This window comes from Xiphophorus hellerii, chromosome 9 (genome assembly GCF_003331165.1).
Source record: "Xiphophorus hellerii strain 12219 chromosome 9, Xiphophorus_hellerii-4.1, whole genome shotgun sequence".
NCBI lineage: Eukaryota > Metazoa > Chordata > Actinopteri > Cyprinodontiformes > Poeciliidae > Xiphophorus > Xiphophorus hellerii.
The window spans coordinates 24,646,254-24,671,821 of NC_045680.1; the positions used below are offsets into that span (position 1 = coordinate 24,646,254).

General features: G+C 41.5%; 1 protein-coding gene across 4 annotated transcripts in view; it reads right to left on the minus strand.

The window, feature by feature from the left end:
- tp63 (tumor protein p63) overlaps window positions 1-25,568 on the minus strand; it is a 39,715-nt gene that overhangs the window by 2,568 nt on the left and 11,579 nt on the right. For 2 of the 4 annotated variants that reach the window (XM_032571247.1, XM_032571249.1), the window contains exons 4-11: window positions 17,411-17,659; window positions 4,984-5,170; window positions 4,792-4,907; window positions 3,728-3,837; window positions 3,509-3,633; window positions 3,179-3,261; window positions 2,968-3,092; window positions 730-875 (exon numbers count right to left, since the gene is read on the minus strand). In XM_032571247.1, coding sequence (XP_032427138.1) covers window positions 730-875; window positions 2,968-3,092; window positions 3,179-3,261; window positions 3,509-3,633; window positions 3,728-3,837; window positions 4,792-4,907; window positions 4,984-5,170; window positions 17,411-17,659 — 1,141 coding nt within the window. Of the gene's footprint in view, window positions 1-729; window positions 876-998; window positions 1,631-2,967; window positions 3,093-3,178; window positions 3,262-3,508; window positions 3,634-3,727; window positions 3,838-4,791; window positions 4,908-4,983; window positions 5,171-17,410; window positions 17,660-22,546; window positions 22,806-25,568 lie in introns of those variants that run through there. The other 2 variants (XM_032571248.1, XM_032571250.1) reach the window with 2 other exon arrangements.

Consider the following 25,568-nt stretch of genomic DNA (forward strand, 5'->3'; position numbering starts at 1 on the left):
GGAAGCAGGTCATGTATCAGTCCCTCCAGGATGTTGCCATTTTGTTTTGTGGCCTAAAACCTTTTCAAAAAGTTGCAGTTTTGAAAAAGGACAGGAATTTAACAGTTAATACTTAAAAGTCCAAAAAAACGTTTTCAAGTGCTTGTTGGAACGAAACCCAAATTAAATCATGTGGTCATGTCAAATCAGAGGTCAAAGTGCAAAATGAATTCCATATTAGTCATTCAATATGAATCGTTTACATAGGAGAAGCTCTCAAAATGGTTTTAGCAAAGAAAAAGAAGAGATGCAAATCTTTAGCATCATACATGTTTTCGTTTCCCATGTTCTTCTTTCCATATCTGGTGAAACAGGAAGTTCGATTTGAGTGGGGCTGATTGGTCAGAATCCAGCCGAGTTGCTGGTCAGAAGAAGGAAATCAGGTCAGATTAGCAAAGAAGTTGGTGAGACTTGCGAGTCTGTGCAAAATTTGCAAATGTCGAGTGAATCCGCATTAATAGTCGCGATCTCAACGTCGCAACTTCCTGGAGGCACTGATTTAAAGTTTTAAAAGAGCGATCCGTCTCTGCAGCTTAGAGTTTCACAAAAAATGATCAGAAATTGGCCAGAAAGCCTCCGATGGGTGCATCTCTACTTTTAGCATGCCAGCAGCCGTTGTGGGGCGTGGCGGGGCTCCAGGGGAAGCTGTGTGTGTTTGGCAGCGGGTGTCTGGGCGGACAGCAGACTTACTGTCGGTGAGGCCTCCCGTCATGCTGGAAGGGGTGAGCGTGTTGCGCTGCTGCGGGTTGATGAGCTGGCTCACCGACGGCAGCTTGTTCACTTTTCCGTGAGTCGGGGAGCTGGACCCGTAGGGGGTCGGGGACTGCATGGAGGTTCTGGAGCGGGAGAGAGAAGAGACGACGCGCCGTTAGCGACGCCCTCAGAGTCTGAATACGAATCTTCCAGTCATGGCGTGTTTTTGTTTCTTTTTTTTTAATGACAGAAAAAGAATCAGATTCCAGCAGGAAAAGTTTTTTATTCCGTTTTATTATATCATGACAGAAGAGCGTGCAGAAGCCAGCAGGAGAAGCTGATCTGTTTCAAACAGAGAGGTCACATGGTGCACATCTCAAGCTTGATCTATTCGAAGCCGACTTTGAGGAAAAGTTCAAACGCACAAACTGTCCTGCAGCGGCTTTGGAAAACATGACCTGCACTAGCAGGTAGGTTTTACTCATACCCTCAAAAAACCCAGAAAAAGTTTGAGTCCAGCTCTCAGAACAACACAAAGGCTCAAAATGTTTACTTTAGGAGTCTCAAATAGAATAAAAAAAGAAGAAGAAGAAGCAATCAGGCTTTGTTCCTGTACAAACCTCAGCCTAGAGGCTGAAAGATGGCAGCGCTTCACAAACAGCATGCAAAGTCAGTCAAATGAGTCTGTCCAGCAAAATGAGCCCCACCACAGGACGGAGGAGGGACAGGAGAAAAAAATAATACTAAAGTAGACAGAGAGGAGGTCCGTGTAGGCCGGAGGAAGATGAAGATGAAGAGGAGGAGGAGGAATGTGGAGCAGTTTCAGGAGGAGCTGCAGCGCCGCCTCTGCTCTCCTGCAGACTCCAGGAGCTGGCTGCCCAGACGGCTTTTTATCAGGCTGCAGGGAGGAACCAGAGACAAGAGAGAGAGCAGAAATAAGGGCTCAGCGCAGGAGGAGAGAGAGAGAGAGAGAGACCCTGCAGTGGGCCAGAGGTGAAGAAAGCAGCAGGAAAATATTCACCAAACCTTTGACTTCAGCAACTTACTTACTGCAGTGCAGCTGCTGGCCAGAAGATGGCAGTGTACGCACACAGAACAGAGCATTTCACCACAGGGAGGCGTTCAGTGTGAATGCAGACAGAACTGAAGTGATTTATTTACAATGGAGTGAAGGAGTGAGGAAAACCACAAACACACGAGACAAGCGGAGCTGAGAGGAACACGGTTCTGAACGGTTCAGAAATCACTGCGTGTGTTTCACTGTCAGGCAGCAGAAACACAGCGTGACCTCACAGTGAGGCAGTAACCGTCTCCTGGTTGCCATGGGTCGAAGGCGTCTGAAACACTTTGACTCTGCTGAAGCTGGCAGAGCAGCCACAGAGTGTTACCGCCAACCTGAGAACTTAAACGCCGCCTCTCGTCAACGTTCGGTTTCCTGGCTCCCGACCCGAGAGAGAATGAGACAGGAGGGAAGGAAAAACTGCCCCGGCTTAACGCCAGGCTCGCCCTCCAAGGGTGGCAACTTTGAGGGATTCTGGGTAAATTTCTGGATAGCTGCGGTGCTTCACCGGCAGCGCGATCAAACCCGTGACCTTTATCCATCAAATCTGCTCGGTTAGTGGCGTTTAGCTGGAGTCATGCAGAAAAACTGCAGCTAGAAATGCACCAGAGAGCAGCTGGTCAGAAAAATCTGACACAACTTAAGTTTACTTAAAGCTGCAGTACGTCACTTTTGTAGAAAAATACAAAAAAAGTTTTTTTTTTTGTTTTTACATATTAGTTGATAATATGTAAAATATGACCTGTCTCATGTTATTCTATGGCAACATGGAGACGGTTTTAACAAATATGTTTAACATTTTATTGTAATAAGTCACGTACTGCAGCTTTAAGTTCCTACATTAAAAGCTGGAACTGATGTTTACAATCAGCAAAGCTAATAACGCTAAGCACTAACATAAGAATTTATACTCAAAATACCACCTCTTTGTTTTAAAATAAGAATAAAAGCCCACTTTACAGCGAATGCTCTCTCACCCAGTGTGTCGTCACCTCTGGTCCTAACAGAGATGACTTTATTTTCAACTCTTTTCATTCTGGTTGCTAAACAGAGACCAGGATTGGCTGAACTGGATGGTAAAGGTCTGAGCCTGGCCACAAAGCTGAGGGTTGCATTTCTACTGTTGCTGGAAAACCTTTTGCTTTCGTTTCAGAACAATCAGAGCTGGCACTCACTGTTTCTGGAGGAGGTTCTGCTGCTGCTGTCTGTACGACTCTATTGTGTGTTGTGGCAGGAACTGCATGAGCTCCAGAGATTCTTTGATTTTCACCAACATCTCATAGATTTCACGACCTTTGATCTGCAGTGGACAAAACAAAGTTAGAGAGAGTTAGGAAGCAGTTTGTAGCTCAGACCAAAGTTTTACTCTATAATTTATAGACTTACAGGTAAACAAAACACTTCCTCATCTGTAGATCTTCTCTTCTTGATGGTGGACATCTGGATGCTTTGGGAAATCTGGCGGTAAGCTGGAAAAGAGCAGGAAAACCAAAGCAGAGTGAATGGAAGGCCGTAGCGTGTTGGACACTTACACTGAGGCAGGACAGGAGGAAGGATCGAGCAGGGCGGCAGGCAAAGGGGATGCTAACGCTAGCGCTGATGCTAACATTCCCGCAGTGTTAGTGGTTGAGGCTCCTGGACACGATCTGCACGTCACGTAAAGCCAAAGCTCATCAGCCCGCCACCAGCCCCGGCCCTACTTACGGCGCTTCGTACCCTCACTGCTCTTTGAGTTGTCCGTTACGTGCTGCTTGCGGATGCTGTCCTCGTCCGCCTTCCGGTCTCGGCCCGGGCAGGCGCAGATCCGGGCCTCGAAGCAGCGGCGGCCCAGAACCTGTCCACTGGGAGGGGAGGGGGGACATGGAGACTCTGTCAGAAACAAAGTGAGCGAACCGCGGCGGCGGCTGCTGGAGAGGACGGAGCGGCGTCTCTTACTCTCTGGTCTCCAAGGTGACGATGATGAGGATGGGGCGCCGGTTCATTCCGCCCACGCAGCTCGAGTTGCACATGAAATTATACAAGATTGTTGTGAATTCTGTCCCGACCTGAAGAGGGGGAAACAAAGACGGAGAGAGATTGGACTTTTTAAATCTCTTTTAAAAATATGTTTGTCACACTTTTACTCATCTTGTTTTCTGTAACTCATTGTTTTAATCTGTTTCATGTCGTGACGATTGGTGTAAACCGTCCACTGCTGTTTTCAAGGTGCTTTTCTAAGAAATATGACAAAACATTGATTTATTCTTATTTCACGTTGAGCTGTGGCCTTTTATTTAAATCTGGGCAGATGGATTATAAAAACTGCTGCTATATATTCAAACTAAATATTTACCATTTCCTTACAAAACCTTAGAACACCATGAAGATGAACCTTTTCACAACTTCAATGTATTTTATTTAATAGACCAAAACAAACTAGTGCATCATTTTTGAAGGGATTGAAAAACTGTTGGCACTTTCTTTTTTTTTTTACAAATAAAAATGTGTTAGGAGTGCATTTCTATTCAATCCCTCCTGAGTCAGCACTGTAAATAGCTGAAGTCCAGTGAGATTGGATGGAGAACTTAGGATATTTTCAAGTCTCAAATGGATTTGGTCTGGACTTTGACAGGGCCATTTGAACAAATCTCCTTTGATCCGTTGTGGTTTTTGGCTGCCTGTTTAAAGTCATCCAGTCTTTTTCCAGCCTGGAACAAGATGCTTCCACCACCATCTTTGTGATATTGCACCATCTTTGTGCTGCTAGATTTCTAAAATCAAAAAAAGTTGCACTTTTCCCAATCAGCCTAACTTCTTCTGCATTTCTGCTGCCCCCCCCCAAAGCCATCAACCTTTAGAGTACTGACGGCTTTCTGCTTGCCACTTTCCAAAGGCCAAAAGTAAAAAAAAAAACAACTTTTTTTATTCGTAAGCATCTTTAAAACCATGCATCTTTTATCTTTCACGTAGTTTGCATTCATAAAGTGGCAAACCGTGGAAAAGCTCGAAGCTTTCCTCACCTGTGGAGGCTCGTATGGAACAAATACGCTCTGTCTCCCGGTGATGGTGTCCTCCAGGTACTGGGCGTGGCTGTTTCCCTCCACGCGGATCAGGTGGCTCGGCGGCGCGATCTGACCTGGAAGCGGCGCCGTCGGGGTCATTAAAACGCTTCGCACAAACAACAATCACAGAACGTGAGGTCTGGGACTGACCGTCGTTGAACTCGCGGCTCAGCTCGTGGTTCGGGCAGCGCTTCACCACCTCGGTCACGTGTTCGGCTTTTTTGTAGACGGGCATGGCCCGGATGACGGCCCCCTGCGGAGGCGGGGTCAGCACTTTGATCTGGATGGGACAGGTCTTGGCAATCTGGCAGTAGAGCTTCTTTAGGTCTGTCGAGTACTGAAACATAAAAACAGAGTTGAAATTGAAAACTCTTGGGCCAGCTGTGGTAGAATCTATTGAGGAAACTATCCATTAAAATATTAAGATTAATATTCATCTCAGTGTTGGATTAGTAACATCTTACACAGTAATAATTCACAACAACTTTTCACATTGATGTAATTTAGTTCTATACAGGAGAAAACAGCTTGAAGCTTAAACTATTAGTGTGGCTCTTTGGTGTCAAGAGGGCCACAATGATAGTGTTGGCGGGCCGGTTTGGCCTGCGGGCCTTGTGTTTGACACCTGTGCATTAGAAAATTTAAACAAACAGGAAATATCATCTGCACTGCAAAAACACAAACTATTATCAAGTATTTTCTGTCTAGTTTCTAGTGCAAATATCTTAGTACACTCAAAATAAGACAAAACTGACTTATAAGTAAGTTATTGATGAAAAAGATACAGGATCCAATAGTTTATTCCTATTGTGCCAATTCACAACAAATGTCGTCTTAAGGCACTTTAAAAAAAAAAAACCATTTCAATTCAAACACATACATTCCAATCGATCTTTGTTATCAAACAGTGCAGTTTGATTGATTATTCTAAGTAGATTAAAAAGGTTCTAAGGAAAGCTTGGAGCTTCTTTTAAGTGAATAATTTCTCAATATTTGATTTTTTTTAAATATATTAGTTTCACAGGCCGAAACTAATAGATTATTTAACTTAAAACATTTTAAAGATGAAATAATCTGCCAGTGGAACTAGCACTTTAAAAAAAAAAATCAATTTAAAAAAATTGTTGACTTAACACAAGCTTCTATAATCTTGATGAAACTAACTTACTTTATTTGTAAGTTTGTTTTGTCTTATTTCATGTGTTAAGATATTTGCACAAAAAAATGTAATTCTTGGTAAGACTTAGTTTTTGCAGTGTGGAAGGAAAACATGTTTCTGTTCTTAGATTTTACAGTTTGCATTTATTATCTCCAACAGATTCATCTTGGAACACCTGTTGCCCCGACTGAACACTTCTGGTTTTTCCCTGAAGCAAAAAGTGCAAAACGCAACACTATGATTATGACCTACATAAATAAACACACACATATATATATATAGAGAGAGAGGAGGTTTGGTGGCAACAAGTGTGTATTGGCAACCTTAAAAGTGTGGTACAGAGAGCCTGTGGGACTTCCGCCATAAAATGGACCCCTCCAGGAGTAATTAGACGGGGGCCCTGGCTTTGATCAGAGTTCTGCTGAAGCATCTGACGGTTACTCATCATACAGAGCAGCGCTTGTGAAGTGGCTGCCATGCTCCAGCTACATATTAGGCCGGGTGCAGATCTGACTTGTGCGCTTGGCTGAAAATGAATCGCTTTCAGGTCTGAGTGCAGGAGTGGAGGACTAATCGCGCGATCCGCCCGTGACCGATGCCGAAATGCAGTGGTTGCTCAAACACAAGCTGGCCCGCGTTCAACTTGGCGAGCCTCAGAGTCATAAATAATGGATGTGCCTTGATCCCTGGCACTGCTGGGATTGATAAGCAGTAAGCCATCAGAAAAGACTGAATTGTTACTAATAGGCACAACCCAACTGTGTAAACAAACCATTCAAATCACTGCTGTGTAAGCAGGGCTTTAAATCCCTCTGTGTGCAGAAGACAGGCTGGGGGTGGAGGTGAATATTTCCTTGTCAGAGAGAGAGAGAGAGAGGAAAGAAAAAAAAGAAAAAGCGCCAGCGGCTGTGTTTGGTAACGCAAACACAACATGAAATTCCTCCTCTATTAAGTGTAATTCCAGTGAATCAAGGAACTCATCCCAGTACCAGGATGTGTTGATGTTAATTTTCCCCAGCTTGGCACAAACACACCTGACTCCTCTCTCCACGCAAAACCTGTTTTCTTATTGACCTCAACTCAACCAGCAGGTTCTGGTTTACAGAAATCAGTGCCTCACAAAGGCTCCTGTGTGATTTTGTCACACTGTGACTGCAAACGTCACTTTGTTTTACGACCGGCCGAGACAAAAGCGGTGCATAATTGGGAAGCGAAAAGGAAAAAAAGGATACAGTTTTAAAACTTCCTTTTGTATCCCTGTTAGTACCTTTGACACACATTATCTTGGGTTTAATCTAAGCTCTTTGATCTAAATCCTTCCACGCTGCAGAAACACAAAAAAAGTATTTTTGGTCTAGTTTCTAGTTTAAATATCTCAGCACACTTAACTTACAAATGTATGTTCAGCAAGACATGAGGGCTTCTGTTAAGTCAATAATCTACTAATATTGATTTTAAAAAATACTGGCTCCACCAGCAGATTATTTCACTTATAACAAAACATTTTCCCATGTTATAGGTGAAGTAATTTTTTTTTATAGAAATATTAAGAAATTATTTACTTAAAAATAAGCTCCTATTTCTTGCTGAAAAGTCACTTGTGAGTTCGTTTTGTCTTATTTCAAGAGTAGAAAGATATATGCACTAGAAACCAAACCAAAAACACTTGGTACGGTTTCGTGGTTTTGCAGTGCATGTTTTCTATTACAGTTTTTAACAGATTTTCCTTCACAACCTTTCAGGAGCTGTGAATCTCTGCAGCTCCTCCAGAGTTAAAATATTGCAATATTTCTGTAGATTTTCTACGTTTATTGACGGACTGAATTTCCGACTGGTTTCACTGGATTTTAGTTACGGTGTGGCAGAGTAAAGGGGGGTTTAAAGCAGAGTTTAAACTTCACCACAACTTTCTCTCCAACTCCCCCGCTGCTCTCTTTGGTCTTCATGTCGCTGCTTGTTCACTAATGTTCTCTAACAAACCAAACAGTTGGATTTATACTGAGATTAAATCACCCACTGGTAGATTAAATTAACATTTATAAATTGGGCGAATTACAAAAGCAAACCATTCACTGGACTTTATGCAAGTACTGTACGTTTAAATGTAGGCGGGAATGAGTTCATAAATGCACACCACACTTTTCAGATATTTCTTAAAAGTTAAGTTGATAACCACATTTAATCTTTACTGCACATTTATCTGCTACTCAGCTTTTTATCAAACAGCAAAAGTTAAAGTTGTAAGAACAGTTTGGTGAGACTTATATGATGCTACTTAAATAAAATGTTAAAGACAGACCTGAGAAAACAAAACCTTGAGTATTTCTTAGTCTAGTTTCTAGTGCAATGAGACAAAACTAACTGACAAGTAACGTTTTTTTCAAGATATAGAAGATTTTTTCCATAAATGAAATAATCTGCCAGTGGAATTTTTTTAATCAACATTTAGAGATTTGTAACTTAAAAACAGCTCCTATATCTTGCAAAAAAGTCACTTGGAAGTTAGTTTCGTCTTATTTCAAGTGACATTTGGACTCTAAACTACATCAAAATTAACTGATAAGATTTTGTGTTTTTGCAGTGGAGGAATGGTGACTTAAAAATCCAAAGCGCAGTTCAGGCTCTGTGACACGTATGTCAACACGACAGCTGAACTGATTCTTCCTTAAAATCAAAGCGCCTTTCTAAAACCACCGCTTCTTAAGAAGAAGAAGAAGAAAAAAAAAACAAAAGAAAAGAAGAAGTTAAGATAAATAGTGGTGCTTGTCCCCTCGCCTCTAACCCGATACTCCCCGTACGCCTCTGTCAATCAGTTAAATGAGGTGGAGAAGCCAAACGCAGGCAAGGAGAAACAGAAAAGGAGAGCCGAGGATTAGGAGGTGAAAAACAAAAGAAAAAAGAAAAAAATGATCATTTAATGGTGTGATCACAGAGAAGGATTTATGTAGCAAAAACAACACGAGGTGATGCACAATGATCCAATCAGAGATGTTTGAAGCAGTTTGTTTAGATGATCTTAAACCTCAGCGTTTACGCGCCATCATATGCAAAGCACACACACACACACCCACACACACACACACAGAGCAGGAAATCATCCCAGCCCTCCAGCTACAAACTTTTAAGAGCACAACTATGTGCTGCTGCTGGTGTGCAGGCGTGTGTGTGTTTGCTGTGCAGAGAGCGAGTAGATGCTGCTGAGAGCGTTCAGGGTGGAGGAGGACGGCGAATTGACTGATGAGATCCAGTGGCTCACACAGGGCGCGGTGCTCAGGTGTTAACGTGTAATTATGGGCCTTTCATTGGTCACAATGTGAATTACACAGGCGAGGAACAACACGGCCGCACAATGCAGAGAGCCGCTTAATCACAATCATTTGAGAGAAAAGAAAGAAAAAAGAAAGAAAGAATGAAAGAAAGAAAGAAAAGAAGAAAGAACTGTTGGTGGGAATCGCACGTGATTGGCCCGCTGGACATCCAACACGTGGAGCGACCAAAAGAAACACATGCAACAACTGCACTGCTGCTGCTGCTAAACTAGTACTGGCAAAAAACTGCAAAAGGAGAGTTTGAAGGGATATGTGTGTGTGTGTGTGTGTGTGTGTGCCGTTACTTTCTAAATTCTGCTGAAGTTCCCCTGACAACGAAAGAGGGAAAGAAGAAGAGAGAAAGAGAGACTTCCTCTGCAGCGCAGGTTGAGGCAGGCCCACAGCTGTAGCGTTCTTCTCTCCCTGACAGGCGCTGCGGGCGCATGCAAGAGTCAAGTCCTGACAAACATCAGGCCTTAAACAAGCACTGTTTGGCGCCTCTGGTCTTGTCTTCTTCATTCCTGACATGTCATGTCATGCCTGGAGCGTCTTCCAAACCTGTTTAAATCAACAATAATCCAAAAGAGCTGCTTTTTCCCCCCTCTCCTTTCCCCTCTTTCCTCCTTTTCCTGCTTTTTGAGGAGCAGAAGCGAAGAAACCGCCTTTTTATTTAAAGAAATTGGGACGTTTTAGAGGCCCGTTTCCATCCCCCAAGAGAGAGAAACGTCTGCCGGTCGTCAGCAGAACTTATCTTGACCAACCGATCATGTGATGACACGCGTCCTGAGGCTAACCTGTACGCTGCCCTATCGCCACTCGTAGTCTGAGGATCCAATACACATCACTCTCCTGCTCAATTCTCTCCATCCTGCACTCTTTTTTGGTTCAAAATAAGCAATAAAGCAACCATAAAAACCAATGTGTATTGATTTCGGAGAAAAGAAAAGGTAAAACTGTTCGTTTTGCTTAAAATTATTTCCAAAATCTATTTTTGTACCTTAACTGTTTGGTGGGACTGTAAAGTAGCATATTCTATGATGTGTGATGTTTTAAAGTTTTTTAAACAGGTCGCTGTTGAAAATAATTTATTCTCAATCAACTTACCTGGTTAAATAAAGGTGATATAAAAAATTAAAAAATCTGGTTTAAGCAACTACCTGGCAGGTAAACAATTGTTACACTACAAAAACACAAACTCTCACAAAGTATTTTGGGGTAGTTTCTAGTCCAAGCGTCTTAGTTCACTTGAAATGAGATAAAACTAATTCACTAGTAACTTTTCTGCAAAATGTAGGAGTTTGTTTTATGTCACTGATTCTTTGTTTTGATGAAAAAGTGCCAGTTCCACTGGCAGATGAACTTATTACAAGACATTTTTCCCATGTTATGAGTGAAATAATCTGCCAGTAGAACTAGCACTTTTTCATCAATATTAAGGAATTACTGACTCAAAATAAACTCGTATCTTCCTGAAAAGTTACTTGTAAGTTGGTTTTGTCTAATTTCAAGTGCACAAAGATACTTGAACTAGAAACTAGATTTTGTGTTTTTGCAGTGTAACAATTGTTTCCTGATTGCCTGATTCCTTGACTTTTTTCTGTCATTGCCATTTTTCTTTTTCTTCCGAGTTGTCCAGCTAACATTTTGTGCTTTTGATGTGTAAATTAAAAAAAAAAAATCACTAATAATATTTGCTAAAAAAGTGACTTTTTTAAAGGAAGTAAAAAACAACTAAACAAAGTCGCGCAGCACCGGCCCCGAGAAGAAGAAAAAAATTTGACTCTGGTAATTGTAGCTGTAGAAGAATGTGCTTTTCCATGACGATCATGGAGAGATCCCAAAGCTGTCATAAAACTTTTCCAACTCTGTCTTGGAAAACAAAAAAAAAAAAAAAAGTTTTCCCCCCTCCACCTTTTTTCCCATCTGCGGCTCTCAGGGCTCGTCTCTCTCCGTGCGATGGGCGAGTCGCGACAAGCTCGTTGACACAAACAAGTCTCGGCCCAATTTCGTGAGGCGTGGGACGGGCCCGCAGATGTTCCAGGGGCAAGCTGCGTCTTGCTGCCTTTCGCTGGAACACTCTTCTCTTTGAGCATTCATAGCCTGTCCTTCTCCTGCGGCGCAATGTGAGATGCAGCCATCAAGCTTAACTCTCCTCAAAAAGACAGAGCCCTCTGCGAGAGCACAGGGTTCAGGAAAGAGGCACACGGTATTTACACAAGTATTACCTACAGGCCGTCAATCCATTACTGTAATCCCCCCCTGAGCTCCGCGGCGGCCCCCCGATTGCCCGGACCATGGCCGCTTTCTGACGGCGGCGGATAATACACACGGCAAACACCACCAATCTTTCGCCCTGACAATGGTCGCCTCATTTGCTACACTCCATTAATTCACAAAAAAGGAGATAAAACTGCTTATTTGTTTGACCTTTCTGCTTTTAATCTGACCCATTAGGCCGGAGGCTGCCAGCGGGGGGAAACCGTGTGGGAGACGTTCTGGGAAGGGTTGACGTGTTGTGTAGGGGTGTATGCGTGTGTGTGTGTCACACTCATCCTAGACAGGAAGAGGTTAAGGTGTGGGTTAGGGATTAGGTGTGTCTCCGTAAGAACAGTCATCAAAAAGTACAGTACACAGTCCATTAAGTCCCGTGGAAGATCCCACAGGTCTTCAAAAAAAAAAAAAAAAGAAAAGGAAAGAAAAGAAAGAAGAAAAAAAGGGGCATTAGTGGATCTGTGCAGCGCCGGTGACATCTTCGGTGGCTCTCTGCCATCCGTCCGTCAGTCCAGCCGTTGAGCTATCGGGCTTAGATTAAGGAGAGCTTTGAGGCAGAGCTCCTGAGATCAGGCGAGGGAGGCTCCTTTAAGACGAGAAGCAACGCTGTAATCGCTAGTCTTTTAGGACGAGGCTGAAAAAAAAGAACTCTATGTGAGGCCAAGGAGGAAAAAAAAAAAAGAATCAGCCCAACAAAAAAAAAATATAATTACGTGAAGCAGAGCTGTCATGGCTGATGAATGTTATCAGTCCCATTAGGATTAAGACTTGGGTTGAAAGCTGGCAGGTTTACGATAAGAAAAAAAAAAAAAAGAAAAACATGACATGTCTGCACCTCTGTAGTGTTAAACTAATATCAAATTTAATAACGTCTAAAAATATTTTTTCAACTAAAAAATTAATTAAACTTCTAGAAAGAAAGAAAAAATAGAGAAAAAAAAGCAAAATCCTGGTTGAATAAGTGTGCACACCCCTAAACTAAATGTTTGATGAATCTTTATTTGTTTTAAGCATTTGCTTTTCTTACATTTATAGTACTTGTCCACTCTACTTGCAAAAACTGAGCATGAATTTCACTGAAGGTGATAATAATTTTCTCTCAGATTTAGCTTTGCACTCCAGTTAAACGCTTTGGTTACCTCCCATGAAGCCCTGAGCTGGTCATTTGGATGCATGTTTTTCTGTTTATAAAAACCCATATTTGTCGTCAGCGTTCCAGCAGACACCTGAAGGGTTGTGAGCAAAACCAGACGGGAGTGTGGAACCATCCATAACTTCATTCACTCTGGTTCCATCCAGAGAGCAGCAAGAATGATTGGAACAAAATTTACAACAAAAAAAACCCCCCAAACACAAATAGTATCAGTATCAACCTTAATCAGTTCAGTAAAAATGAGTTCATGATCAATGTAACTGGTATTAAAAACCGTTGACTTATGTGTTATGGTACATTTAGTCAGTATGAATAAGGTTGTATTTTTGTTATTCGTTCATTTTTTTTTCTCTCTGTTGACATTTTTCCATCTTCTGCTGTGAATTAGTTCTCAATCAATTGACTTGTTTAAATGGAGGTTAAATAAAAAACACAAAGCCCAGCACATGCTGGTGCCACCACCGTGCTTCACTGTGGGTGTGGAGTTCTTTAGGTGATGCTCAGTGTTTTTGTGCCGAAGCACGCCTTACTGAACTACATTCTGCAACAAGGTTTTGGGACCAACTCCTGACTGATACATAAGGAGATTGTTGTAAACATTTGCATAAATGTAAACTGTGACTATAGTTAAAAGAAGGCAAATATAAACAACTTTGTTGCAAGATGAAGAAAAGCTTCAACAAGGTATTCTTTTTAAGGATGTGCACAGTTACGCAACAAAGTTTTTGCAGCTTTCGGTTTTGAATTTTTGAGTCCATTTTAAGTTACGTTGTCTTTGGTACAATCTCAATGACTCAACCAAACTTGATGCAAGAAATGCTTTAAGAGTACTGACGGTTTTTGTGTAAAAAAAACAAGAACTTTTAAACGATATTCATATGCAAATCAGTAAGTACTAGGTCAAGGTGTTTGTTGGAGTGTAACAACATTCAGACCGACCCAACCGGTCTTGCATCATCATGTGTTGTGACTCTGGGACTCTGGCTGTTTCCCCGCGTGAAGTCAGTGATGGGATGTGTAGTAAAGCAGGCTTCTGGGGCGTGCCTATTGCCAACCACCTCATGGTTCTACTTCAGACAAACGCTTTTGTTTTTGGGGCTGTGAAAATGAGAGGGATGAGTGAGGCGGTGTGGGAATTAGGTGACTGCTGCACTCCCACAGTTGGCGTGGCGGGTGAGTAAGGAGAGCACTCCCTGGGGTTTATACGGGAGGCAGAATAGGTTGAAATCAGCTCAGAAGGAGCCGAGGTTTGAAAATCACTACTGATGATTCAGGACTCCTTATGTAATCATCCAGATGTGTCTCAGAAGGTCCATGATGCAACCGCAGAGGATTTCACATCCTGACTCTCAATGGCGCTGTCCTATCCCGATATATCGCCCCAAGCCACGATCTTTACAGGTGTCCGCTAGAGAGCATCGGTGCACCAGCCAGTCAGGCTGTCTGAACGGAGAGGCGCGGAGCTGACGCGTAAACAAGCAAACAGGTGGAGCGCCGATGCAACAGCTGTCCCTCAGACCTGTCACACACACAACCGGAGCAGGAGCAGCTGGTTGTGTGGCTTCCCTGTCACATGGTAACATCTCGCTGCATGGGGCATCGCCGCACCTGGAGCAACGATTCTGCTTGTTTACGACTTTTGTCAACACAGGTGAACTTTGCTCAACTTTAGGGTCAACTGAGGCCACTATGTCAACAATAATTCAATCTTTCTCTAGGTTTTTATTTTTAAACTCTTTAATACAGAACATTCATGCTCACAGTCTCGGCCTGTGAGTTAAAGTAATGCTTCATAATCTACCAATAGTGTGTTTTAAGACGATTGGTTCAATGATGTCAGTACTCCGTTTCTACCAGCAGGAGGTCACCTGTTATTTTAGTTTAGTCATAATGAGTTGGTTCAGATGTTTTTGTTGGAATCAGAACCACAATGAATGGAAACAGGATGTAATATGAATATACAATATACAATTAAATTAGAATACACATGAGATTTAAGCATTAATATGATTATTTGCATAGCTACACAAAAAAATCACTAAAAGAAACAAACTGATTCACATTAGTACATCGGTATAAACTAGTTTAACAGTCCAAATGGAAAGTGGAAGGAACAAAGATGGACCGACCTGCAACTTTCTGGACAGATCTGATGTTAATATCTGTATGGGTCCAGGTATAGAAATAACATTCTAGATTGAGTATCAGTGATAATACACCCAATCCATAAGGACAGATCTATTCAGTCTAATTCTATGCTTTGTGCTCTGAGCGACGTCATACTATATTATTTATTTTACATTATATTTAGGATTCCTAATTGCACTTTCTGAACCATTTGAAAGAAGGTTTGTTGCAGCTTATTTTTACATGTTTGATAAAGGTAGTCAACATATTCAGTTTTAGCTTCCTTATTATTTTACATTGGCTGATATACTCTGAACTGCACACACCGAACAAATTAAAGTTGTGTTGTTTCTGTTTGCCCAAGCTAGTGAAGCACTTGGTTTATTTAAATGTGCTGTGCTGGTGCAAAGTTATGAAATAAATTTGTAATTCAGTACATTTATGTCTGTTTTCTCTGTATCTGCCAATACTAAACCTCAGATATCTGTATTGGTGTTGAAAAAAGTATCCTTAATATTTATTTACTTAAGATTTATATCAGTATGTTTCACTCTTAAACAAGACAAGGAAAGTAGTATGCACAACTGCAATGTGGAAAAAAAAAAAAGGGACAAAAACCCTTGTCCCCTTTTTTAAACATTTTGAGCAAACAGCTAAAAATGTTTGCCCGGTTCAGAAAAACTACAGAAAATGGAAATAACCAGCAGTCAGGAAATATGAGTAAAGGTTTTTTATGTGGACAAAATATTTAACACAGATTCTTTAAATAAGAGTTTGAATCTGTGATTCAATTCTAAGATGGTTTAGAAACCGAAACACCAGCGAGTCTCATTGATGACTCAGAAGCCACAACAATAGAAAAGGTAAATGCTGAACGGTGAAGCAGATCAAAGACAAAGGATAACATCTAGATACAAACTGGGGCAGAAAAGAACTTAATGTTTCAGAAATTCAGGTTTTTAAAAAAAATGTTTGATACAAGAATAAGGAACAAAAAATGGAAACTTCTCAAGATTGCACAAGAACACCGTAGTCACTGAATTGAGACTCAGTCAAGCATAAAAGATCCCCCCAAACCCACCAGAGGAGTGTCAACACATGAGAGCAAACTGCAATTTAAACTGTATCTTTAGGGCTTTTAGTTCAGAGTTTGACACAAAACATATTTTCTCTCCTTTCTCTGTTTGTAGTGAGAAGTAGTTTAGGACACACTGATTTTCTGAAATCAGTTTTTGGCTGAAAATCTACAAAAAGACGCTTCGGCTCTCAAGTCCTAAATCCTATTTTTTATAACCACGACTATCATTCAGGTCATTTCAAAAGGCTCCTGGTAAAGAAACGTCTTAGTTCAAATATCTTGTATATGTAGACACAACAATGATTCATTCCTCAAGTTAGGTCTCACTGCTCTGTTTGAGCGATAAGGCGAGAAGCAAAAAAAGACAAACAAAAACTTCTGGAAGAGCTCCAAGACTTAAAAAAAGAGAAAAGTCTGCCAACTTGAACTAAAAATAAATAGCATACAAAATTGGAGAAAAGCTCATTTTCCTTTGAAGTTAATTGATTTTAACCTGAAAGTTTTACTTTTGAGGACAGGGCTGTAAATGTCTTGGGTGGTGACGGTGTCTGTGGTGAGTGATGCTTCCCCCCTCCCTTCCTGTCAGCGAGTTAACTAGAAGTGCCTGAGGTCCAGACGTGATTTGAAGCCATACATCTAAAGTGACATTCCTTCCTTGCCAAATGTAATTGTGCAATTCAGGACTTTTAACGTACACCTGAATCTGCCTAGAGCATGGGGAGTCAGATAAGGAGTTCAAACGTAAAAAGAGAGTTCCTTTAACCTCTAACCTGAAAAACTGCTTCATATGATGACAGCTAAAACATTAAAGCTTTGGTTCCCTTTGCATCTGATACTGAAAGCTTACAAAACTGACCGATGTGTTAAGAAATACAGTTGTTAAAGAAGATTTTAAGAAAGGTAAAGAGTGAAAAAAGCTAAAATGTTAGAATTTGGTTACTGCAGTTATCAGTAACTTACCTGGATTTGCCTCAAACTGAACTGATTTTATTTATGGTTTCGGTTGTGTTTGGGCTTTAATACCGCTTTTTAAAAATCGCTTTTGGTTATTGAGTTTTATTTTGGATTTTTTAAAATGTCTTCCACTTCCAGTGTAAAGCGTTTTGTACAAAATTAAACATTTATTATCATTGAGTAGGTGAACTTACATTATTACGTCATTATCAAGTCACTTATTGCCAAATGATGATTTATGCACAAATACACTTTTGACAAAAAAAATGAACTTTAGGAAGGTGACATATATTACTTGAAAATGGTCTCAAAACAACATTATCATTTATTGCAATAATTACTGGGACGATTTATCGTCCAGCAGAATATGTTATCGATACAGGCCTACTGATGATTATGATGGAAAATTTGTGTTGTTTTCAAACTGTAACTTTATCAAACCTTGGTGATGCAAGCAGAAACCTTCAGAAGAATAGAGCCAGGTCTCCACAGTGAAAACAAAAACAAGAGACAGATGGGACTCTTACCGTCCAGGTGGCAGACTTGGCCGTGCTGGACTGCTGGAAGGACACGTCGAAGGTGTGCGGCCCGGCATAGTCTGTGTTGGAGGGGATGGCCGGTGACGGGGACAGGGCGTCGAAGGTGGAGCTGGGCTGGGCGTAGGGCGACGGGGCGGTCACGCTGTTCGGAGCGTGCTCGTTGTTGTAGGGGCTGGTGGAGGTCGAACCATTGTTCTGCTCCATGCTGTTCAGGAGCCCCAGGTTTGTGTACTGCGACTAAAGAGGAGATGAGCAGAACGATGGGGAGGGAGAACAAAACAAAGGAATGTGGTCAGAAACTACAACGGATTTTTTTTTTTTTTGTCTTGTTCATTTCACGACTAGTGTATTATCAAAGCTTGACGGGCCACCAGGCTAAGTGTCGTTCATCTGAAATAGTTTTTTACACGGCAGTAACAGTGACAGTAAAGACAGATTGAGCTAGGCTTATAGTTGACGCATTGAACCGGGGGTCCGCACCAACGGGGTCGTCCCTGATCCTGCCCGTTGGCCTCACATGGCATTATTTCCTGGTCATGGTGCCTGCTCCTCTACCTTTGAATTTTTGTAATCTTTTAAATATTTTTGTCACAAAAACACAGTGGACCGCCTAGGTGCCACTACCACCAGGTAGCAGGTTTTATCAGGGAAACCCTGTTGTTCCTTATAATATAAACAGATCAGACACTGAAGTGGAGTAAATTAGAATAAACAGAAAATTGGGGAGAAAAAAAGTTACAATTATGAACTACATAAAACCCTACAAAAATCAATAGAATATGGTTAGCCACATTTATCATACATTTGTTTGAAATAATAAAAAAAAAAATCTAAATAATCTATTAAATTATCTCCTCTCCATCGGTCGAACTCTCCCGAGAGGAGGAATTCAAATGTCAGCCTTCGAACAGGATGGAGAGTACGTCTGGGTCAGAGCCAGGCCATTCGCCCCATTCCTTTCCGTTTATAAATGGCACATTCCTGGACGAGGTGCCGTGTCTCGCTCGTCGGAGGGCCATCAATCTCTCGGGGTGGGGGCTCTTGTTTATTTCAAGCTGACCACAGCTGTCCGCCTCACACCCACCACGTTGCCAGGTGTTAGTGTTGTGCCAGGTGACAAGCAAAACACAGAGAGAGCCAGAGAGAGAGAGCGAGAGAGGACGTGGTTTATACAACAGATAGCCAAGGAGGGGATTTAGAAATCGATGAGCCATGTTTATTACTCATGGATCCATGTGCTGTGACTCAGGCAGAGGCGAAGAAAAGAGTCAGACTGACACACCTGAAAGAGGTCATCCGAGTAAACCTGGATGTGTTTGAGCAACAGAGGCTCGCTGTTTGGATGAGGGTCACTTAGCCTCCACCTCACCCCCTCCGGAAACTATGACAACAGAGCTCATGGGAAGCTTTTCTGCAGGACAATTATGGTGGTCATGCAGGTGTTAGGAGACGAGTGTTTAGTGAATGGAGAACAGAAACTCAAACTGAAAGAAAATCTCCTTCTGTTGGAGATCCTCCAGCTTTTTGCAAACACACACACACAGGCTCTCACAAAGGACTAAACACACACACGCTTGAACTCAAAGGGCTGCAGAGTCCCTGTGATCCGAAAGCAGAAGAAAAAGATACAATCGAACGGTTTCGTTTCAAAGCTAGATATGTTATTAGTGTGCCGACCTTTTCTGCATAAATGTAATAAAAAAGGGCGGGCCCTGATTGGCTGAGTTTTCTGTTTGGGCGGCGTTTTCCCGTATGTGAGAGTGACTGACGATGATATCAGAGCGATCCCTTTGAACTGTGGAGCAACTTCCACCGAGGCGCTCAGGCAGTGAGATGACACAGCCACCCGTAGCACCTGATGCAGGAGGGCCGACCATGGGGGATGTGACAGGCACCAATTATCAATCCTGAATTATTCTAAAGAAAGATAAGAAGAGGGGAGAAATAAAGCTGATGCTGGCCTGAGACCAAACAGATAAAAGCTAAAGAACAGAAAGCGGAGCGTCTGGCACGCTCCCAAATAATCCTCGTCATGGCCCAACTGAATATTAGGATCAAAGATGAGAATAAGACAAACCCATAATTGGGTAGTTAGCAGTCTCACCTGAGCTCATCGGGTTTTCATGTTTAATTGGCTGGAAGTGGGATATTCAAAAGAAAAAGGGCTTGTGCAAGGCACTTTTTTGCCTCTCTTTGCTTCCTTTAATGAGATCTCATTCCACTATAATACAGTAACAGGTTAATAACCACTTTAGCAGCTCTTAAAAATTCCTCCCGTTTATGGCCGACAGTATGCTTGGGCCGCTGGGATGTTGGGAGTAAATCAGCAGTCCTGACATCCTCACAGGCCTTTAATAAAGCTGCTGAAGGGTTCGGCTGACTGTTTCAGGTCTGTTTCTGTGTCTGTGATGAACGCTGACTGAGGGGAACCGCTTCAGGATGGCAGGGGGGGGGGAAAAAAAAAAGAGCGCTGACCTTTACAACGATTGCCTGTTTGCTGCAATGTTGGAATCCAAATTATGCACAACACATATCAGGAATACCTGGAATACACTTGGCAGCACTAAATTAGACGGTACTGATAGGGCCAACACATTCCCATTTGGTATGGCATACTAACACATTAAATTACCCTCTGCTCCATCCTGCTGTGTATTCATTGATAAGCCAATGACAGATGCTATTAAAGTATCCATGGCTTTTTTGGAAAACCAAGAGATGCACCGACCAGGGTTTTCCAATGCAACACTTTGACACATATAAGCTGACTAATGTAAACTTTGTTTTACTTCAATGCGTAGATGTAAAGCAGAAAGCATGTTGACAATAAAGATGTGCTTTTGAACCAAGCAAAAAAACAAAACAATCAAAGGCTTAACTTTATCCTGCTCTGATGGTTTCTTCATCAAAGCATAACATTTAAATAATTTTTTGCAAAATTCAAAGCTGAATCAAAGCACATTGTTTTTAATGTGCTTAAGTTTCAAAAAACTGAAAGCTGTTAGTTTTGATGAGTTTTATGATGAAAAAAATCAAATCGGATTTAAATACACAAGAGAATTTAACGTTACCAAACTAAAATCAGATCTGTCGGCTGTGGCTCGTAGTGAGCCAGGTTCTGCTGGAGGTTTCTTCCTGTTAAAGTTGAGTTTTTCCTCTCCACTGTCATCGCTACACGAATGCTCAGTATGAGGGGTTGCTCTAACAACTCAAGCATTGTGCTAGTCCAGGAGGACTGAATGCTGCAAGCAGTTGACTCGATGCAACCTGCTGGGTTTCCTTAGGCAGTTATTCCAAGTGGTCCAAAAAAAGTTTCTAACTGAGAACGGTGTACTGTTTGATAACTAGAATCAAATGGAATGGGTTGAAATGCTGTGAATTGTCATGTATGCTCAGTATGAGCTATATAAATAAACTAAATTGCACTCAAACTGGCCAGAGCTGAATAGGAATGGTTGGTCCATTACTTGCCAAAACTCTTAATATTTCTGGCTAAACTTCAACAAGTGCTCCTCTTGCTGCATTTATTGGTCCAGCAGTGATTATACAACAGACTGGTGGCCTGAGAGACAACAGGAGCCAGAGCAGACCTGGCCTGAGGGGGGAATAACTCCCATTCCAGCCTCTCTGGTGAACCTCCATGCTCCCTGGGCTGGGGTCTAAGTGCATCGGGGGGACTGTGATGAGTGACCACAGGGGTGGGAGGCATTAAAGGCTCAACAGGGGCTGGGTGGGGGCAGGGGCCATTGAGGTGGGGGCTTGGGTGCGGGTCTATCTGCACCTCATACCTGCTGGGGTGGGCAGAGCAGGTGATTGTATCTACATCAACATACCATTAAAGCAATTAGAAGCCTGGACCAAACAGCAACGCCTGGCCAGCCCTATTCTAATGACCACAGCGGCTCCCTGGAGACTGGAGACGGGGGCAACCTGATACCCCGTGTGCTGCAGGTATTGAGCTGGACACCACTTAAAGTAGCCCCCCTCCCGGGTCCCTTCACCTCCCACCACCACTCTACAACTTAAAAGACAGGGACGTGACACACCTGCTATCTGCAACCTGCAATCTGAGAATCTATCAACCAGTCAACATCTGCACTGGACGGAAGATTGGGCTGGTGAAAGAAAATCGACAGTTTTAGACTAAAGCGGTGATGATGGGAGGCTGAACCTTTTTTTTCTGGTTTTATCTTGTTTGGTAGCGAACATAATGATTAAACGAGTGATTTTAAACAACACCTTATAATGTCTATAATGTCTAACTTACAGAAAAAGAGCAACATTTATTTTCGCCAAAGACATTTTCTTCTAAAATGTTTTGTGCACTAACAATGTGCATGTCTGTTTATTCTGTCAGGGGGAAAAAAAGGAAAAGTTTAATTTTCAAACTGCTCCAAAAATGTCCATCTTTACACATTGTCACCTTCCTAAAATGGTCCAAGGCATTCTTTTTTGCCATAATCACTTATTTAAAAAAAATTACTTGGGCCATTATTTTTAGGAAGATGACAATATTATTCCTATTTAAATTACAAGCTTCTTTAGTGTAGAAACACTGACATTTTGTAAAATGTACAAGAAGCCAATAAAACCTCACGATCTTCATGACAGCTCTAATTTATTTCTGCCATGTTTCCATTTCGATAACCACTGTCCAACGGTACGACAGGTTTTTGCACCATGTAAAATGCCCGCCTAACAACCCGACACAAAGCAAATCACGTCCCCTGACTGAGGCCGTGCCCAGCCAGACAGCAGCCATTTCACAAGAGCGAAGGATTCAAACAGGTTTTCAGGTGTTTACATTCTTCTGCTCTGCCGCTTCGCAAAAAGATCCACACAAACATACACTGGTATATAAAAATAAAACCTATGAGGGGAAAAAAAACCCCAAAAACCTTAATGGCGAATAATTTTTTTTGGCATTGTTTCCAGATTTTAAGTCATTAGTTTATTTGTCATGTTTTGGTTCAGTCAACAAGAACCAAAAAAGGATTTTTAAGGATTTAGTAAGTCAAACTAAAATAAATAAAAAAGGAGAAGGCCTACACTCTTGACGTGTTTTCAACGATGCTGGGGCCCAACATCTGAAGCTGGACCCGCGGGCCGACTGGCTGGTCTTACCTCATTGTAGGAGTTGGTGGTCGCTGTCTCCAGGTACAACATGTTGGCGCTGAGGTTGAGCAGAGCTGCTGCTGTTTGCTCCACTGGCTCCAGGGTTTCACAAATCTCTCCTTCTCTCTCTGAAAGGAGTGGATGTGCACTACGGATGCAAAGTAGACGAGCGGGAGCTTCTTCAGGGATCTATGGGTAGTTGGTTTATAAGTTCTGGAGGAGAGGGGAGGGGTTTGCAGCTACCTGTCCAATACCTGACTCCACACTCCACACCCATCCCTAGAAGAAGAGCCTTCTGAGTCGACCTCGGTGGAGCTGCTCGGAGGTAAACGTTGGAAGGGGAGGGAGGAAATTATTTCGATTTTGTAACTTCAGATCCAGCAGAAGCAATGTCAGCTGCTGCAAATTAACTTCATTTGGGATTTTTCTTGATGCTTATGAAGGTTAAATATGTTTAAACTAAAATATATATATATATATTAAAAAAAATAATTCTAGACTTAAGGAAATCTAAATTCCATTAAAGACATTTATTCCTGTGGATGTTAGACATCTATTGTTTAATTTCCCTCTGGGAATTAAATATTGAATTGCATTAAAGCATAGCAACAACATACGTTTGAATAAGGGGGATAATGAAGAACACGTAAACATGAGAGTGAAACACAGCAGGCTGCAGAGTGTCAGCTGTAGACTGGAAGAGGGTAAAGTTTGCATATGAATTGATCTCCTCTCCATCCTGTAATCAGTCGAAGGGTTGGGAGGCTCTTTGGGAAACAATGTGGCTCCTGTAGATTGCTTGTATCTACCAGAGATGACTGCAGCAGATCTGTTTTGGAAACATGCATTGTTTCTCAGGTGCTGTACTGGTGATGACAGTAGGACTGCAACTCTCTAGAATCTCTGGCAATCAAACGCTCGGAACTGACTTCTTTCATTTTCATTTTTGTGAGCTTGACAAGAAACGAAAACATTTGCGGGAATTATTCTATGCTTTGCCATGCAAAGGAATTCACGCTCCTTCAACGTTTCTACTTTTGTAACGCTACACAAATGTCAGTGACAGATTAACAAAAATTAGTGCATAACTGAGAAGTGGAAGGAAGAAAATAAATGCGCTTAGACTCGCTGTCACAACAAATTTTGTTGGATGACAAATTGTCCCAGTAAACAATAATATTGTTGTTTTGAGACCATTTTTAAGTGATGTATATTGATAATGGCATAATAATGCAACCATGCCCTCTCAAAGACCAATACATTTTAATTTTATAAAGAACACAACACTGAATCTGGAAGATATTTTAAATATGCACAAAAAAACCCCACAAATAAAATTATAAGTAAAATGGATTATGAACTCTCTCTAAATAACATTTCAAAAATATTAATCAGAATAGAAATGAACAAGCACATTTCAATTTATCGTGCAATTCATTGATTATTGTGACAGGCTTACATTGGTTTACACATTTTTAGTAAGTAAAAATCTCAAAATTGTGACAAGCATTTATATTTAGACCCTTACAGTGCAACTGTCTTCAGAGGTCAGCAAATTAGTGAATGGAGTCAATCTACGTCCAAATAATAGATAAATATAAATGAATAAAGGTTTGTTAGAGAACATTAGTGAGCAAACAGCATCATGAAGACCGAGGAACACAATAGAGAGTGAAGTTGAGTGGAAGATTAGATTAGTGAAGTTATAAAACAATATTCCATCTCATTCAGCATTGTTCAATCAACCGTACAAAAGGAGAAAGTGTGCGGCACAACTACAAACCTAACTCTAGAGGAGCGACAGACTGCCACAGCTCAGGTGGCTCAATCTGCTTACTGGACAACAATGTTATTTGCACTTTATTTAAATGAAAGAAAGATGTAAGTATTTCTGCTTGAAGTCTGCCACACACCATGTGATGAGCCATTTGAACTTTCCATACAAATGCGAGGTGGAAATGTAACACAGCACTTTGAATACACCATCCCCACTATGAAGCAATCTTCTGCCCAGGTTCCTCTTGAAAATGAGATCTAGGTCTCAACGGGGTTTACCTGGTTAAATAAAGGAAATAAAATAAAATAAAATAAAAGCACTGTGGTGGCCGGGTCATGCTGGGAGTGCATTTCTTTAGCAGGGACAAAGAAGCTGCACAGAATTAATAGGGGAATTGATTAAATTAAATATTGAAAGAAGAAAACTTGTTAGAAGCAGAAAATGACTTGAGACTGAGTTTGGAGGGTGAACCTCCAGCAGGATGACTAATTAAAGGCACGTAAAAAAGAGTTTTCCTTTCACTACATAATTATGCACAACGCTGTGTTGGACTATTGAATAACAGCAGAATAAAATATATCACAGTTTGTAGTTGAAACATAAAAATGTAGAAAGAAATCAAAGGGTCTGTTCATTTTGTCAGCACTGGGTTGACTAGAAACGCAAGGCTAAGACAACTACTCAGAAACGTAGAGAAGAAGATAGCTAGCGTCAGCTAGTCACATCTGCTAACTCTCTAACATTTAAATAAATCAGTGGAAGAGAGAGCTGGAGGTGCCTTTTGCACCATGTTTTGAATCAGATATTCCTTTGGGGAAAATAAAAATGCTCACTGTTGGTAAAGCAATGCAGATGAAAGTACCTGATAATTAAGAATGTGTGCAGAAGCTTCCACTTTTTTCAGGATTTAAATGTGACAAATATTTTGGTGTTCAGTTAAACTCTAAAGCATTATTTTTCAAAGATGTTCTTTTATGCTAAAAATGAGATTACAATAAAGAAACAAGAAAAATCTGCAGACTGGTATATCCAGTATTCAAACTGTAAGCTGCAGATTGAGTCACGCAGCACCTAGAGAGCAGAGCGGTCAGTGGGACACAAATCACATGCATTGCTGCACAGCCAGCGGGGCAGACGCTCTGGTCATGTGGGCTGAGTGATTTGAAGCTATCTGAAAACTTAAGCAGACCTATGATGTGAATTTAGCGTCTCCTATTAAGCAACCACACCCTGTTCAGAGCCAGAGGCTACAGG